This window comes from Podarcis tiliguerta (assembly GCF_965153285.1).
Source record: "Podarcis tiliguerta genome assembly, chromosome: Z".
NCBI classification, from domain to species: Eukaryota; Metazoa; Chordata; class Lepidosauria; order Squamata; family Lacertidae; genus Podarcis; species Podarcis tiliguerta.
In genome coordinates this window covers 14,208,851-14,221,166 of record NC_139553.1, presented here as the reverse complement: position 1 = coordinate 14,221,166, position 12,316 = coordinate 14,208,851, and the positions used below count along the sequence as shown (strand labels likewise).

At 44.8% G+C, this 12,316-nt stretch overlaps 1 protein-coding gene across 9 annotated transcripts in view; it reads right to left on the bottom strand.

Moving 5' to 3' along the window:
- Positions 1 to 12,316, bottom strand: part of NTNG2 (netrin G2) — a 126,913-nt gene that overhangs the window by 38,298 nt on the left and 76,299 nt on the right. For all 9 annotated transcript variants that reach the window (XM_083423687.1, XM_083423689.1, XM_083423690.1 and 6 more), the window contains exons 4-5: positions 4,870 to 5,042; positions 1,099 to 1,119 (exon numbers count right to left, since the gene is read on the bottom strand). In XM_083423687.1, coding sequence (XP_083279813.1) covers positions 1,099 to 1,119; positions 4,870 to 5,042 — 194 coding nt within the window. The remainder of the gene's footprint in view (positions 1 to 1,098; positions 1,120 to 4,869; positions 5,043 to 12,316) is intronic.

The following is a 12,316-nucleotide window of genomic DNA, read 5'->3' as shown; positions in this document are numbered from 1 at the left end:
AGCAGCAGTGGTAGTAGTGGTAGTAGGAGGAGCAGCAGCAGTGGTGGTAGTAGTGGTAGTAGTAGTGGTAGTAGTAGTGGTGGTAGTAGTAGTGGTAGTAGGGGTGGAAGTGGTTTTGGGAGTTGTAGTGGTAGTAGCTTTTGTGGTAGTAACTCGCTTTGATCGTTCATTTGCTAACAAAACAAAAATAAGGATTGGGATGGGGAGAGGAGAAAGAAACCATAGGATAGTTTTCTCAGGACTTTTTCTCAAGTTATATTTAAAGTACCAAGCCTTTCCAGCAGTATCTTGGGCCATATCAACAATATACACTTACGGTACAATCCAATGCATGCCTACTCAGAAGTAAGTATTAGTGAGCTCATTTGTGAGCATGGGATTGATTGCTATCCACTTATTTGAACCCAATGGATTGTGTCCAATGCAACTGGCATTCAGAGGCATACTGACTCTGCCAGCGGAGGTAGTAGCCATCAACAGCTTAATTCTCCATAAAATTGCCTAATTCTCTTTTAAAGCCATCCAAGTTGGTGACTATTACCATATCTTGCGAGTGTGAATTTCATAGTTTAACTATATGTTGTGTGGAAAAAGTAGGTCCATATACTCAGCTGAAATGTCCCGATATATCTTCCTCTTAATACACAAACACACACACACACACCACGGCACACCTTAGTCTAATGAAAGTGAAAGAGACCAGATTCTGTAGCTGAAAAATCTTAACACAGTTTTCTCCTAGTGGCAGCGAGAACTTAATGTCCTGCCTGTGATACTTGAGGGGAAAAGTTCACGGCATCCACTGGTGATTTTGGTAACACGCACACACTTTTATTTCCTTCCCTTCTGCTGTTCTAACAAACCTCATGGGGAGGGAAAAACATGCCAGAGCAGCAGAGACAATGAGGTTACTGAAGTCAAAGGAGGTTCTTTTGACAGGATGGGAAATGAGGCACAATTAGAGGAGCAGACATATTGCCCGGAAGGTGCTAATGGACAGTGAAAGCAGCCGCTCTTTCTCCCCATCAAGGTACGTGCACAGGGACCATGCACCAAACACGTCAAATCCCAGAGTTTCAAGTTTCATTTTCTACTTACTGCCAAAGTTTGGAGCTGCACCTGGAAGAAAAGAAGAAGGGCAAGGGGAAAAAAGAGGGTCAGCAAATACAAAGAAGGGCATGGTGCTAATTAACAGGAAGCTTGCTCATAAGCACACGGATGTCAAGGCAGCCGGCACAGGGCAAAACACAGAGGTGGGGTTTGCACCCAGGTAACCTGCAGTGACCTGTGGGGATCAGCCAACTGATAACCTAACTTATTAGCGCTCTTTTACTTTGCCCTGTGTCTGGGTAGGGTCATGTATACTTGTCCGTTTTGGCATAACAGCTTATTACTAATAAGTCACATTTCAAGTGCATGAAGTTTAGTACAGTGGTACCTTGTGTTATGGACGGGATCCGTTCTGGAGGCCCGCCCGTAACGTGAAATGCCCACAGCTTGAAGTGCTAAATCTGCGCAGGCGCGCGGCACGATCTGGAGCTTCTGCGCATAGCATGATTTGGTGCTTCTGTGCACGCGCGAGTGGCGAAACCCGGAAACCCGTTCCGTTACTTCCGGGATGCCGCAGGATGTAATGTGAAAAGACGCAACATGAAGCGGACGCGACACAAGGTCTGAATGTACAATTCTTACTAGTGCTCAGCTAGAATGTGGGGTGTGCGTGGATGGGTAGAGTTGGGACAGGCAGTTTTGCAGAATGTTTCATTAGAATTGCAGTGCTCATGTAAATAATATAAAAATTATTTCCTTTATACCAGTAAGTTATTTTGCTCTTCATGACAGCTAAATGGAGTTACCTAGATATAATTGTGAAGTCATCAAAGCCAGTATGTGATCTTTGGTTGGTTGGCTGGTTGGTTGGGACAGGAGGTCATGTGAAGGAAGCAATTGGGGGGGGGGGGATAGTAAAACAGCAGCAGAAGTGAAAAACCATGGGGATATGGTACCTGTAAATAGCTGAGAAGTGTTACAAAACATATTGGATTAAAGACCTGGAGGAGGACTTGACACCTGCAAAATCACAGTTACTGAGGAGACATTCAGACACAGAGAGCATTCATCTCAGGACTCACTCTTACCACCTTTGTCTTCACAACAGGCTGTTGTTCCCATGTTACAGATGGTGACTGAGGCTAAGAAACTACCTTGTGAGTGGCTGAGATGTCACCCAGTGACATCAAGACCAAGAACTTGAACCAAAGTTTTGTTTTGTGGGTTGAGCTGCATGGTTTGACTGTAATGACTCTCTTGACCATGGGTAGCCAAGCTAAGGCCCGGGGGCCGGATCTGGCCCAATCACCTTCTCAATCCAGCCCACGGACGGTCCAGGAATCAGTGTGTTTTTACATGAGTAGAATGCATCGTTTTATTTAAAATGCATGTCTGGGTTATGTGTGGGGCCTTCCTGGTATTTTTACATGAGTAGATTGTGTGCTTTTATTTAAAATGCATCTATGGGTTATTTGTGGGGTATAGGAATTTGTTCACTCCCCCCCCCCCCAAATATAGTCCGGCCCTCCACAAGTTCTGAGGGACAGTGGACTGGCACCCTGCTGAAAAAGTTTGCTGACCCCTGCAGTCTTGGCCTTCAAAGAAGCAGCAGTCTCAGTTTTAGGCACCTCCTGAAAACGTATTTTGGCCCAGGCTTTTGCAAACTCCTAAGCTTGGATTTTTGCTCTACATGGCAGGGTTAATAATGACAGGTCTGCCACAATTATATGTGCGAAGCAACTATTAGAGGACCAGGAGTCCCGTCTTAATTTCCTTTGGTTTATCTAACACAGGGAAACTGGGCTATGGCCATTCACAGGTGAAGAGAAAGGTAGGAAAGTCCTCCCCGCCCCCCCCATGAAACATAACCTGCAGATTCCCAATTTTCATTTATTATTATTATAATAATAAGCTTCTTGCATTTGTTGAGCCTAAGTTATGAGGCAAAAAGCATGGGCACCATTCTTCTCAAATTTTGTGTGAGACTAGCCTGTTCCACCTGCTTCAGTGTTTTGGCTTTGCACACGCCCCAGAAAAACCCCTGTAGACACCCATGCCCTGAGCTTGCAGACTCTGGCTCTACGCAGGACACCTGGGCTCTGTGTTCTGAGTGTGAGAAGCAAGCATAATGGAATAATGGGGAGCCAGCAACTCCTGGCGCCTGTCAGCACCAAAAAAACTCTCTGTCGCTCCTTTGAAAGATCGTAGGCACTCAGCAGCAGCTGACAAGCTTGTTCCCTTTCAAAGGGCCCACGTCTTCAAGTTCCTGGCAAAAACAAAGCGTTCCTGTCATGGCCTTTTGAGACTGGATTTCTGCTTTGATCACCCTAAAGCCGATACATTTTCACTCAAAGGTGGGAAGGAAGGACGGAACAAAATGTGGCATCTTTGGGAAATGCTTTTGGATGCTTAAAAAGCCAGTGTTGTGGCAGTTGCTCTTCCACCATGACAAAGGCAGGAGGAGAGGTGTGCAGAACTGCGGGGAGTCCTATTTACCATCCTTTGGACCCCCTGGAAAATTCACCAAACCAAATCTGCTGTCACCTGGAACTGGATTTGTGCAGTACCACTGATTTGAGTGCTGAATGGGACCCAGTGGTGGCCAACCTGAGGAAGCTCCATCAGACCTGGGTACCTGCTCATAAACCTTACTGGGAGAGGCTAGGGTCACATTCACACCATGCGTTTTAATCTCTATGATACTGCTTCAAGCAGTCATAGTTTCCCCCAAAGAATCCTGGGAGCTGTAGTTTGTTATGGGTGCTGAGTTGTTAGGAGACTCTTCTCTTCCCCCACAGAGCTACAGTTCCCTGGGAAGAGGGATTGATTGTTAAACTACTGTAGAAACTGTAGCCCTGTGGAGGAAGAGAAGAGTCTCCTAAGAACATTCAGCACCCTTAACAAACTACAGCTCCCAGAATTATTTGGAGGAAGCTGTGAGTAGGGAAGTATGTCAGAAGGACATACTATCTATCTATCATCTATCTATCTATCTATCTATCTATCTATCTATCTATCTATCTATCTATCATCTATCTATCATCTATCTATCTATCATCTATCTATCTATCTATCTATCTATCTATCTATCTATCTATCTATCTATCATCTATCTATCTATCATCTATCTATCTATCTATCTATCTATCTATCTATCTATCATCTATCTATCATCTATCATCATCTATCATCTACTATCTATCTATCTATCTATCTATCATCTATCTATCTATCATCTATCATCTATATCTATCTATCTATCTATCTATCTATCATCTATCTATCTATCTGTCTATCATCTATCTATCTATCTATCATCTATATCTATCTATCTATCTATCTATCTATCTATCTATCTATCTATCTAATCTATCTATCCATACGCACACACATACACACATACAAATATAAGATCATACAAACATAGGAATAGCCTGCTGGAACAAGGCAGTGGTCCATCTACTCCAACATCCTGAGATGCCCATGGGAAGCCCACAAGCAGGATTTGACCACCAGAGCACTCCCTCCACCTGTGGTTTCCAGAGCTAGTAATTATCAATAGTCACTGCCTTGCAATTTGTATTTGTTATTTTATTTTTTTGTACCATTTGTTGTTGTTTTCATTTTCTATGCAAGACTTAGATATATTTTTATACCTTATGCCACGGTCCTGCTCCTTCGCCAAGCATTGCTAATACTCCCTGCAGACCCTGTTCAGAACAGGACTGGTGCTCAGCAGTACCACCAATGCAGAAAGACCACTTGAGAGGGAGAGGAGGGGGCAGGATAAAATCAGCACAGTTTTGCACAGCTACTTACAGACATTAGCAGAGCCATTGGGGCGGGGCAGGTAAGATCCTGCCCGCCAAGACTTGCTGCGGAAGTTCTTCTTGCATCGCCCACAGTCCTGACCGGTTGTGTTGTGCTCACACTCACACTGGAGGCTTCCCTCTTTGAAGGTGCACAGATTGGCATGGAGGTTGCATTTACACCTACAAGAGGAACAGAGAAGACAGACTGGCTGCGATTGGCTCTTATTTTATTCATCCATTGAAGTCTTTAAAAATGTATAAATGCTCTTTTTCAATTTCAGCTGACAAAAAGCCATGGACACATCACAGAAACATTACAATATAAAAGCATTAGAAATTCATCAAAACGCCACAATTTCTGAACTGTGACGAAAACAGGTGATGGATTAAAGACAGTGCTGTGCTGCATTTTTCTGTTGTTTTGTTTGTTTTACTGTTCTCTATTAACCAATGAGAAAAGAAATTCAACTTGAAAATGGTCAAAGCAGGAGTGAAAATTTCAGTGTCATTCTTACAAGTGCAGTGTGTGGGGGGGGCAGTTATGTGCTTATCTTGCTTTTGAAGTGGTCAAGGGGTTCTGCAGGTGTCATTTCTTTCATTCTACAAACAATCACACCAGCTGCAGGTAACCTGCACCCTCCCCAGGTGCCCATGTTTCAATCAAAGCCCGAGGAGAAAATCATGAGGTAACTCCTCTGATGGGCTTTTTTCATAGCAGGAATCATAGGCAGCTAGGGAGGCTGCAGGTGCTAGAGAAATGTTTAGAGGGGGAAAACAGGTACACCCAGCTTTTTGTGTGTCTGTTTGCACGAGGTGAAAACTTTGATATTTTATGGGCCTTCGTGTGAAGATCAGCACCAAAGTCAAGTTCCATTTGTAGAAGAAGTGATAGTATATAACAAGTTCTATAGTGCAATTTCTTTTTTCATTAATGGATGGCAAATGGTAAAAAAGGACAGAGAATTTTTTTTTGGCACAGTACTAACGCAGACACAAAGTACAAGTCGTGCAGCCTTCTGCCTTCCCTCCCTGGACTCGATTTTTGTTCCATTCACTTGTTCCATCCATGTCAACTTTTAAGTCCTTCCATTACCTTCTCATGTTTGACACATGAGCTTCTTTAGAGTCAAAGCCTTTTACACAGATAATTGATGTTCCAAATCAAATAATCAATGCATATGCAAGTAACGATCAGAGAATGCCTCTCATTACAACTCAGGGCCCATTTACAATTGCTTCTCCATTTCCAAGGCTGGCTGGAGTTGTTAATAGTCAATCATGTTCAGTTCAAAATAGATCCACACACACAGCACTTTGGCTTCTTAAAGGTTCCTGAAAGTGGGATATAACCTAATGCTCCAGTGTTCATGGCTAGTTTAATGGTAAGAGACAGGCAAGAGTAAATGAAGAGAGAAAGAAGTGAAAACATGAAAGAAGCAAGGGTAATTTATTGTAAACCACCCATATAACTTCAGTATAGAAGTGTAATGAATAAAAACCATTCCCTCTATTATTCAGACACTGAGTGTCAGTCCTTACATAGCTAAAACAGCACCACCCATACACAACAAGCAGGTGTCAGTTGGGCTCAGGGTGTTCAAAAATACAAACATACATTTAAGCAAGGGGCAGGGAGAAGAAGTGAAATCCTGAAATACTCTTCGGGCAGAAGTTAAAAACAGTAGGTGAGGTTGGGGCAGATACACCCAAAGTGCCCTCCCAGTTGACCAGGGTGGGTTTTAACTAAATCCTTGTTTAAATTTCAATTAGGAATGCCATTGTAAGGCATTCCACCAAGGTTTCCATGGGAATTTCATAACAAGCTTATAAATCATGTACACATCTTTCCCAAGAAAGAAGAGTTTAGTTTCTAGCACTCAAGGTCCTTCTGGGGTGCTGGCTCCTGGGGGTGGAAGCACCTTGGCCTGTTCCGAAGCTAAGGAGGGGGCTGAGCCCTCTCAATATCCAGTGCCGACGTTGCACATGGGACGTCATGATGCTGTGCAACATCACACACAGGGAGTCATGATGTTGCATAACATCACGCATGCGATGTCAATGTGTCCCATGACATTGGCACCCTCCATTGTAGGTGCAAGCTGGCACCAATGAAACCACTCTTGCCAAAAATACATTGGTGCATTATGGGATAAACTGGCATTGGGGTGTGAGTATGGAAGAAGCAGAGACTGGAGGAACCAGAGCAAAGACTATCTTGTATGCCAGGGTTGCCAACCTTTTTGGACTAGTGGGCAAATTTTGTATTTTGAGAGAGTACTGGGGGCAAAAGCTACAAAATGGCTGCCATGGGGGAGACGGGGCATATCACAAAAGAAGAGAGACAACTACATCTGACAACCTTATGGGAAGCCAGCTATGTCCTGCAGGTCCTGATTATGGAACACTATCCAACACGTTCTCTCTCTCTCTCTCTCTCTCTCTCTCTCTCTCTCTCTCACACACACACACACACACACATGCTGTTGCTGTCTAATAACAAGAGGGAACACTCCTCAGTTTCCAGGATTAATATACAAGGCAGTCACACCACTCTCATGTCACAAAAATCACTTAGAAGGTACAGTGATACCTCTGGTTACAAACTTAATTTGTTCTGGAGGTCCGTTCTTAACCTGAAACTGTTCTTAACCTGAGGTACCACTTTAGATAATGGGGCCCCCCGCTGCCACCGCGCCACCAAAGCACGATTTCTGTTCTCATCCTGAAGCAAAGTTCTTAATCTGAGGTACTATTTCTGGGTTAGCGGAGTCTGTAACCTGAAGCGTCTGTAACCAGAGGTAAAGGTAAAGGTACCCCTGCCCGTACGGGCCAGTCGTGTCCGACTCTAGGGTTGCGCGCTCATCTCGTTCAAGAGGCCGGGAGCCGGCGCTGTCCAGAGACACTTCCGGGTCACGTGGCCAGCGTGATGAAGTGGCATCTGGCGAGCCAGCACCAGCGCCGCACACGGAAACGCCGTTTACCTTCCCGCTATAAAGCGGTCCCTATTTATCTACTTGCACCTGGGGGTGCTTTCGAACTGCTAGGTGGGCAGGAGCTGGGACCGAACGGCGGGAGCTCACCCCACCGCGGGGATTCGAACCACCGACCTTACGATCAGCAAGTCCTTTTTTGCCCCACAATGTTCTTTCTAGGAGGGCTAGAAACTTACTTTAAAATGAAAATGAAAGCTCACAATCTGGGGCTCCTACCCTGGGGCACCCCTACAGTTTGCATAAGTACAATAAATCTTTAGAAAAAGTACTGGGGAGAAGTCCAACAAACCCAATGCAGACCATTGTAGCCAATAAATGCTGGCTGAGGGTCAGAGAAGCAGGTGGAGCAGAAATGGAAAACTGGTTGGGAATGAACATGACTTGGAGTAACCTAAAGAAGGATGCTGAAGAGAACGTTCCTTGCTGCAATATTTTGTTGTTGGTCCCAATTGTACAGTATATCTCCAGCTTACGTAAGAAACAAAATTACCGACTGGTGATTTTTCCCCTTTGTTTTCCTTTGTCTGTTTCCACTAAGAAGACTCATTTCAAAATTTAACAAGATTTGGGAGTTTAGCTGTCTTCCCACAACACCTGAGCATCACTCACTCTGCTACTATTGAGCAGTTACCGTATTTTTCGCCCCATAGGGCGCACTGGCCCATAAGGCGCACCTAGTTTTTTGGGGGGGAAATAAAGAAAAAACATTTTATTTCCCCCCCAAGGCGCGAGGCTGGGGCGAGGGAAGCCCGAGCTTCCCCCGACCGCAGCCCCCAGAACAGGCTGCTCTCCGCAAGCCATGGGAGCCCTCCCGCGGCTTGCGCAGAGCTACCCGAAGCCCCGGCGCGTCTGCTCAGTGCGCCGGGCCTTTGGGATAAGAGGCAGCTCTGCGCAAGCCAGGGGAGCCCTCCCGCAGCTTGCACAGAGCTACCTGAAGCCCCGGCGCGACTGCTCAGCGCGCCGGGGCTTCGGGGTGCAGGCAGCTCTGCGCAAGCCGGGGGAGCCCAGGGGGAACTCCTGCGGGGTCCCACGGCTTGCGCAGAGCTTCCTGAAGCCTGGAGAGGGAGAGGGGTTGGTGCGCACTGACCCCTCTCGCTCTCCAGGCTTCAATGAAAGCCTGCATTCGCCCCATAGGACGCACACACATTTCCCCTTCATTTTTGGAGTGGAAAAAGTGCTTCCTATAGGGAAAAAAATACGGTACTTTTCTGTGAGAGAAGCTTGGCTATGGAACGCTTTCTGCCCCTAGAAATCTGACTGGCACCTACACTGCAATTAGGGATAGGCAGATCTGCCAATTCTGGCTTCTCAGTTTTTAATGCTTCTAATATTAAATTTGGTTATTACATTTCCACGTCAGTTTGCCATTCATTTATTTTTCTTTAAAACAGGTCTCATTTATCAGGATTTTAGTGTGAATTTATCCTAGTATTCACATGTTTGTATGCAGTTTGGCCTAATATACACATTTTTGCAGAGCATTTTTCACTAATACATTTGTAATACATGTGTTATTTTTACTAAAATAAGCGTATTTATGTACATTTTTTCCCAAGTATATGCATTTTTGCACACATTACTTGTCTGGGGAACTGCCCTGCAAAATTTGGAGATGTGTGAATTTTTAAGGATTGCCTACATTTTAGTTCCCTTTTCCCCCTGAAAGTACAAACTACGTAGGATTGCCTTTAAATGTGAATGGATTTTTATTTTATTTTTTTCAAATTGCAAGGTTCCCATCTGAAACCCGCAGAGTTGCTTTTGGTCGTTTTAAATGATACTCTGCAAGATGGATCCACAGCCTGATTTGGTATCATCTTCTAGTGAAGCTCATGCTTATCTGAAAGGATTTCATTAGGATATTCTCAACAATGTCCATCAGAAGGGTCAAATGGACAGACTGAGGACTAGAGATTATTTGTTTCCAGAAAAAGTTCTGGGTAGCTTAAACAGCAGCTACCCTGTTTCATAGCTTGTGTTACTTACTATGTTTTTACCCCAACTCCTTTGCCAAAATCACTTAAGACCAAAATCAGCACTGAACACCATAAATATTCACTGAGTGGACCTTTCTTTTGACACACTCTCTAAGGTTTTGGATACAGCAAAGCCTGCACACCCCTCAATGCCATTTGTGTGTTGCTGGTAGATTTCAAATTATTACTATTATTGTTGTTGTTGTTGTTGTTGTTGTTGTTGTTGTAAAGGGACCCCTGACCATTAGGTCTAGTCGTGACCGACTCTGGGGTTGCGGCGCTCATCTGCTTTATTGGCTGAGGGAGCTTCCGGGTCATGTGGCCAGCATGACTAAACTGCTTCTGGTGAACCAGAGCAGCACGCAGAAACACCATTTACCTTCCCACTGGAGCGGTACCTTTTTATCTACTTGCGCTTCGTGCTTTCGAACTGCTAGGTTGGCAGGAGCTGGGACCGAGCAACGGGAGCTCACCCCGTCTCAGGGATTCGAACCACCGACCTTCTGATCGGCAAGTCCTAGGCTCTGTGGTTTAACCCACAGCACCACATGCGTCCCTCATTATTATTATTACTTTTTAATTAAAACCAAAACCCTGCCAGAGCTATTTTTATCCTTGCTCTTGTTTTCCAACCAACTGTTTACTCGTAGGCCAGGAAGAAGCTGGGTGAGCAGCCCCCGCTCCTGCTTCTCACTCACCAGATGACACTTTGTTCTGCTCCACTCCAAAACCAACACAGGGAAGCAGAGGCGGGAGCGGGGGACTTGTTCTCCAAGGGGTGCAAGTGGAACAGATTTGATATCTGGAGCAAAGAGCTGGCAAATGTGGCCAACAAACAAGATATCTAGCAAAAGCCAGTTGCAGAAAGGGCTTCTAAGGACAGAGTGGAAATAACTTAAACCTATCACACTTAAATACTTGGGGAGTGGGTTACAGCAAATGGCAGTCTGGGATGATAGTGGTGTGTGTGTGTGTGTGTGTGTGTGTGTGTGTGTGTGTGAAGTTCTCTCTTTCTCTCACTCCCTCTGCCAGATTATACATATCAAGGTAGCCCTGTGTCTGGGTTCTGACGGCTTTCTCCTTATGCCCCCACAGATCAGAGTTTTCTGCACGACTGTCCTCACCCTTTTGAATAGGCAATGACCAGAGCTCAGGTGCCACAGAGCCTGACTCTCTGAATTATTGAACGCCCACGGAACATTGCCTTCGTCTCTTACTGCAATTTCCTTAAATAAAAAAAAAAGAAGGGAAAAAAACCCATACACATAGAGGGAAAGCAAACTAGCATGGGTCACTGCAGGTCATCATCTCTTCACTGTGGTACAGGACCTAGGGATGTAGAGGGGGGGAAGTCCTACTTACAGAAGCCAGCACAGATCAAACCAAGGTGCAGTATGAACATAGGAAGCTGCCTTCTACAGAGTTAGCTTACCAGTCCACCTTAGCTCAATAAGGTCTATTTCAGCCTCTTCCAGTTTGCTCAGGACTTACTCCCTACATATATTTGAAACCCTGCTATATATTGGGTAACATCAGTATTACAAACTGACAGCGCAATCCTATGCATGTCTGCTCAGAAATAAGTCCCATTGAGATCAGTGGGGGTTACAGAGTGGTGTTGCATCCTTTGCTGGTGCCCGGGGCACACTCATGTGCACACCAAGGAGGACCAGGGGCTGTGCATGGAGGGTGAACAAAACCTGCCATGCCACCCCAACTCCAGCCGCCGCTCCAGCCATGATAACCAGAACTCCTTTTTGGGAGAATGTTCAAGGAGGCAGGAGAGGATATAATGTAATAATAATAATAATAATAATAATATAATAATAATATAATAAAATATAATATAATATAATATAATATAATATAATATAATATAATATAATATAATATAATATAATAACCTCTGGTCACATGTAGAGGAAGTTTGTCCCAGCCCAGGAGGAAAAGGAAGTTTATCTACTGCTGGACAAACAATCCCTCTCTAGAAATTTGACTGCTCCCACACTTTTGACTGGTACTGTCAAAGACTGAACCTGGGACTTTCTGTATGCAAAGCTGTGTCCTGTAGCTGAGCTATCAAGTTGCTTCTGAAAAAGGTTTGTTTGTTTTTGAGAATCAGAGGGGCGGCAAAGTTGAATAGTGATGAGGCTGAGGATTTGCCAGGGTCTCAAGACCAGAAATTGCCCAGCACCCTTAAACCACATGCTATTCTCACTTTGAACAGAGCACCCAAGAAAGTCAGAGGCAGGGCTAGAGAACCCTGGTTTGAACTCACACCCACACTTCTTCCAGATGACTAGGGTAGGGAGAGGTACTGTACTTTAAAATTAGGGTATGGAGGTGTATCCTCACTGCTGAGGATACACCTTCATACCATGGTGGATAGGATACTCCAATCTACCCCCAATCCCAGTTTTCCTTTTTTTCTTCTTCATATAACGATCACCATTCTGATCATCAGAATGCGCAGTCCTCATTCAGG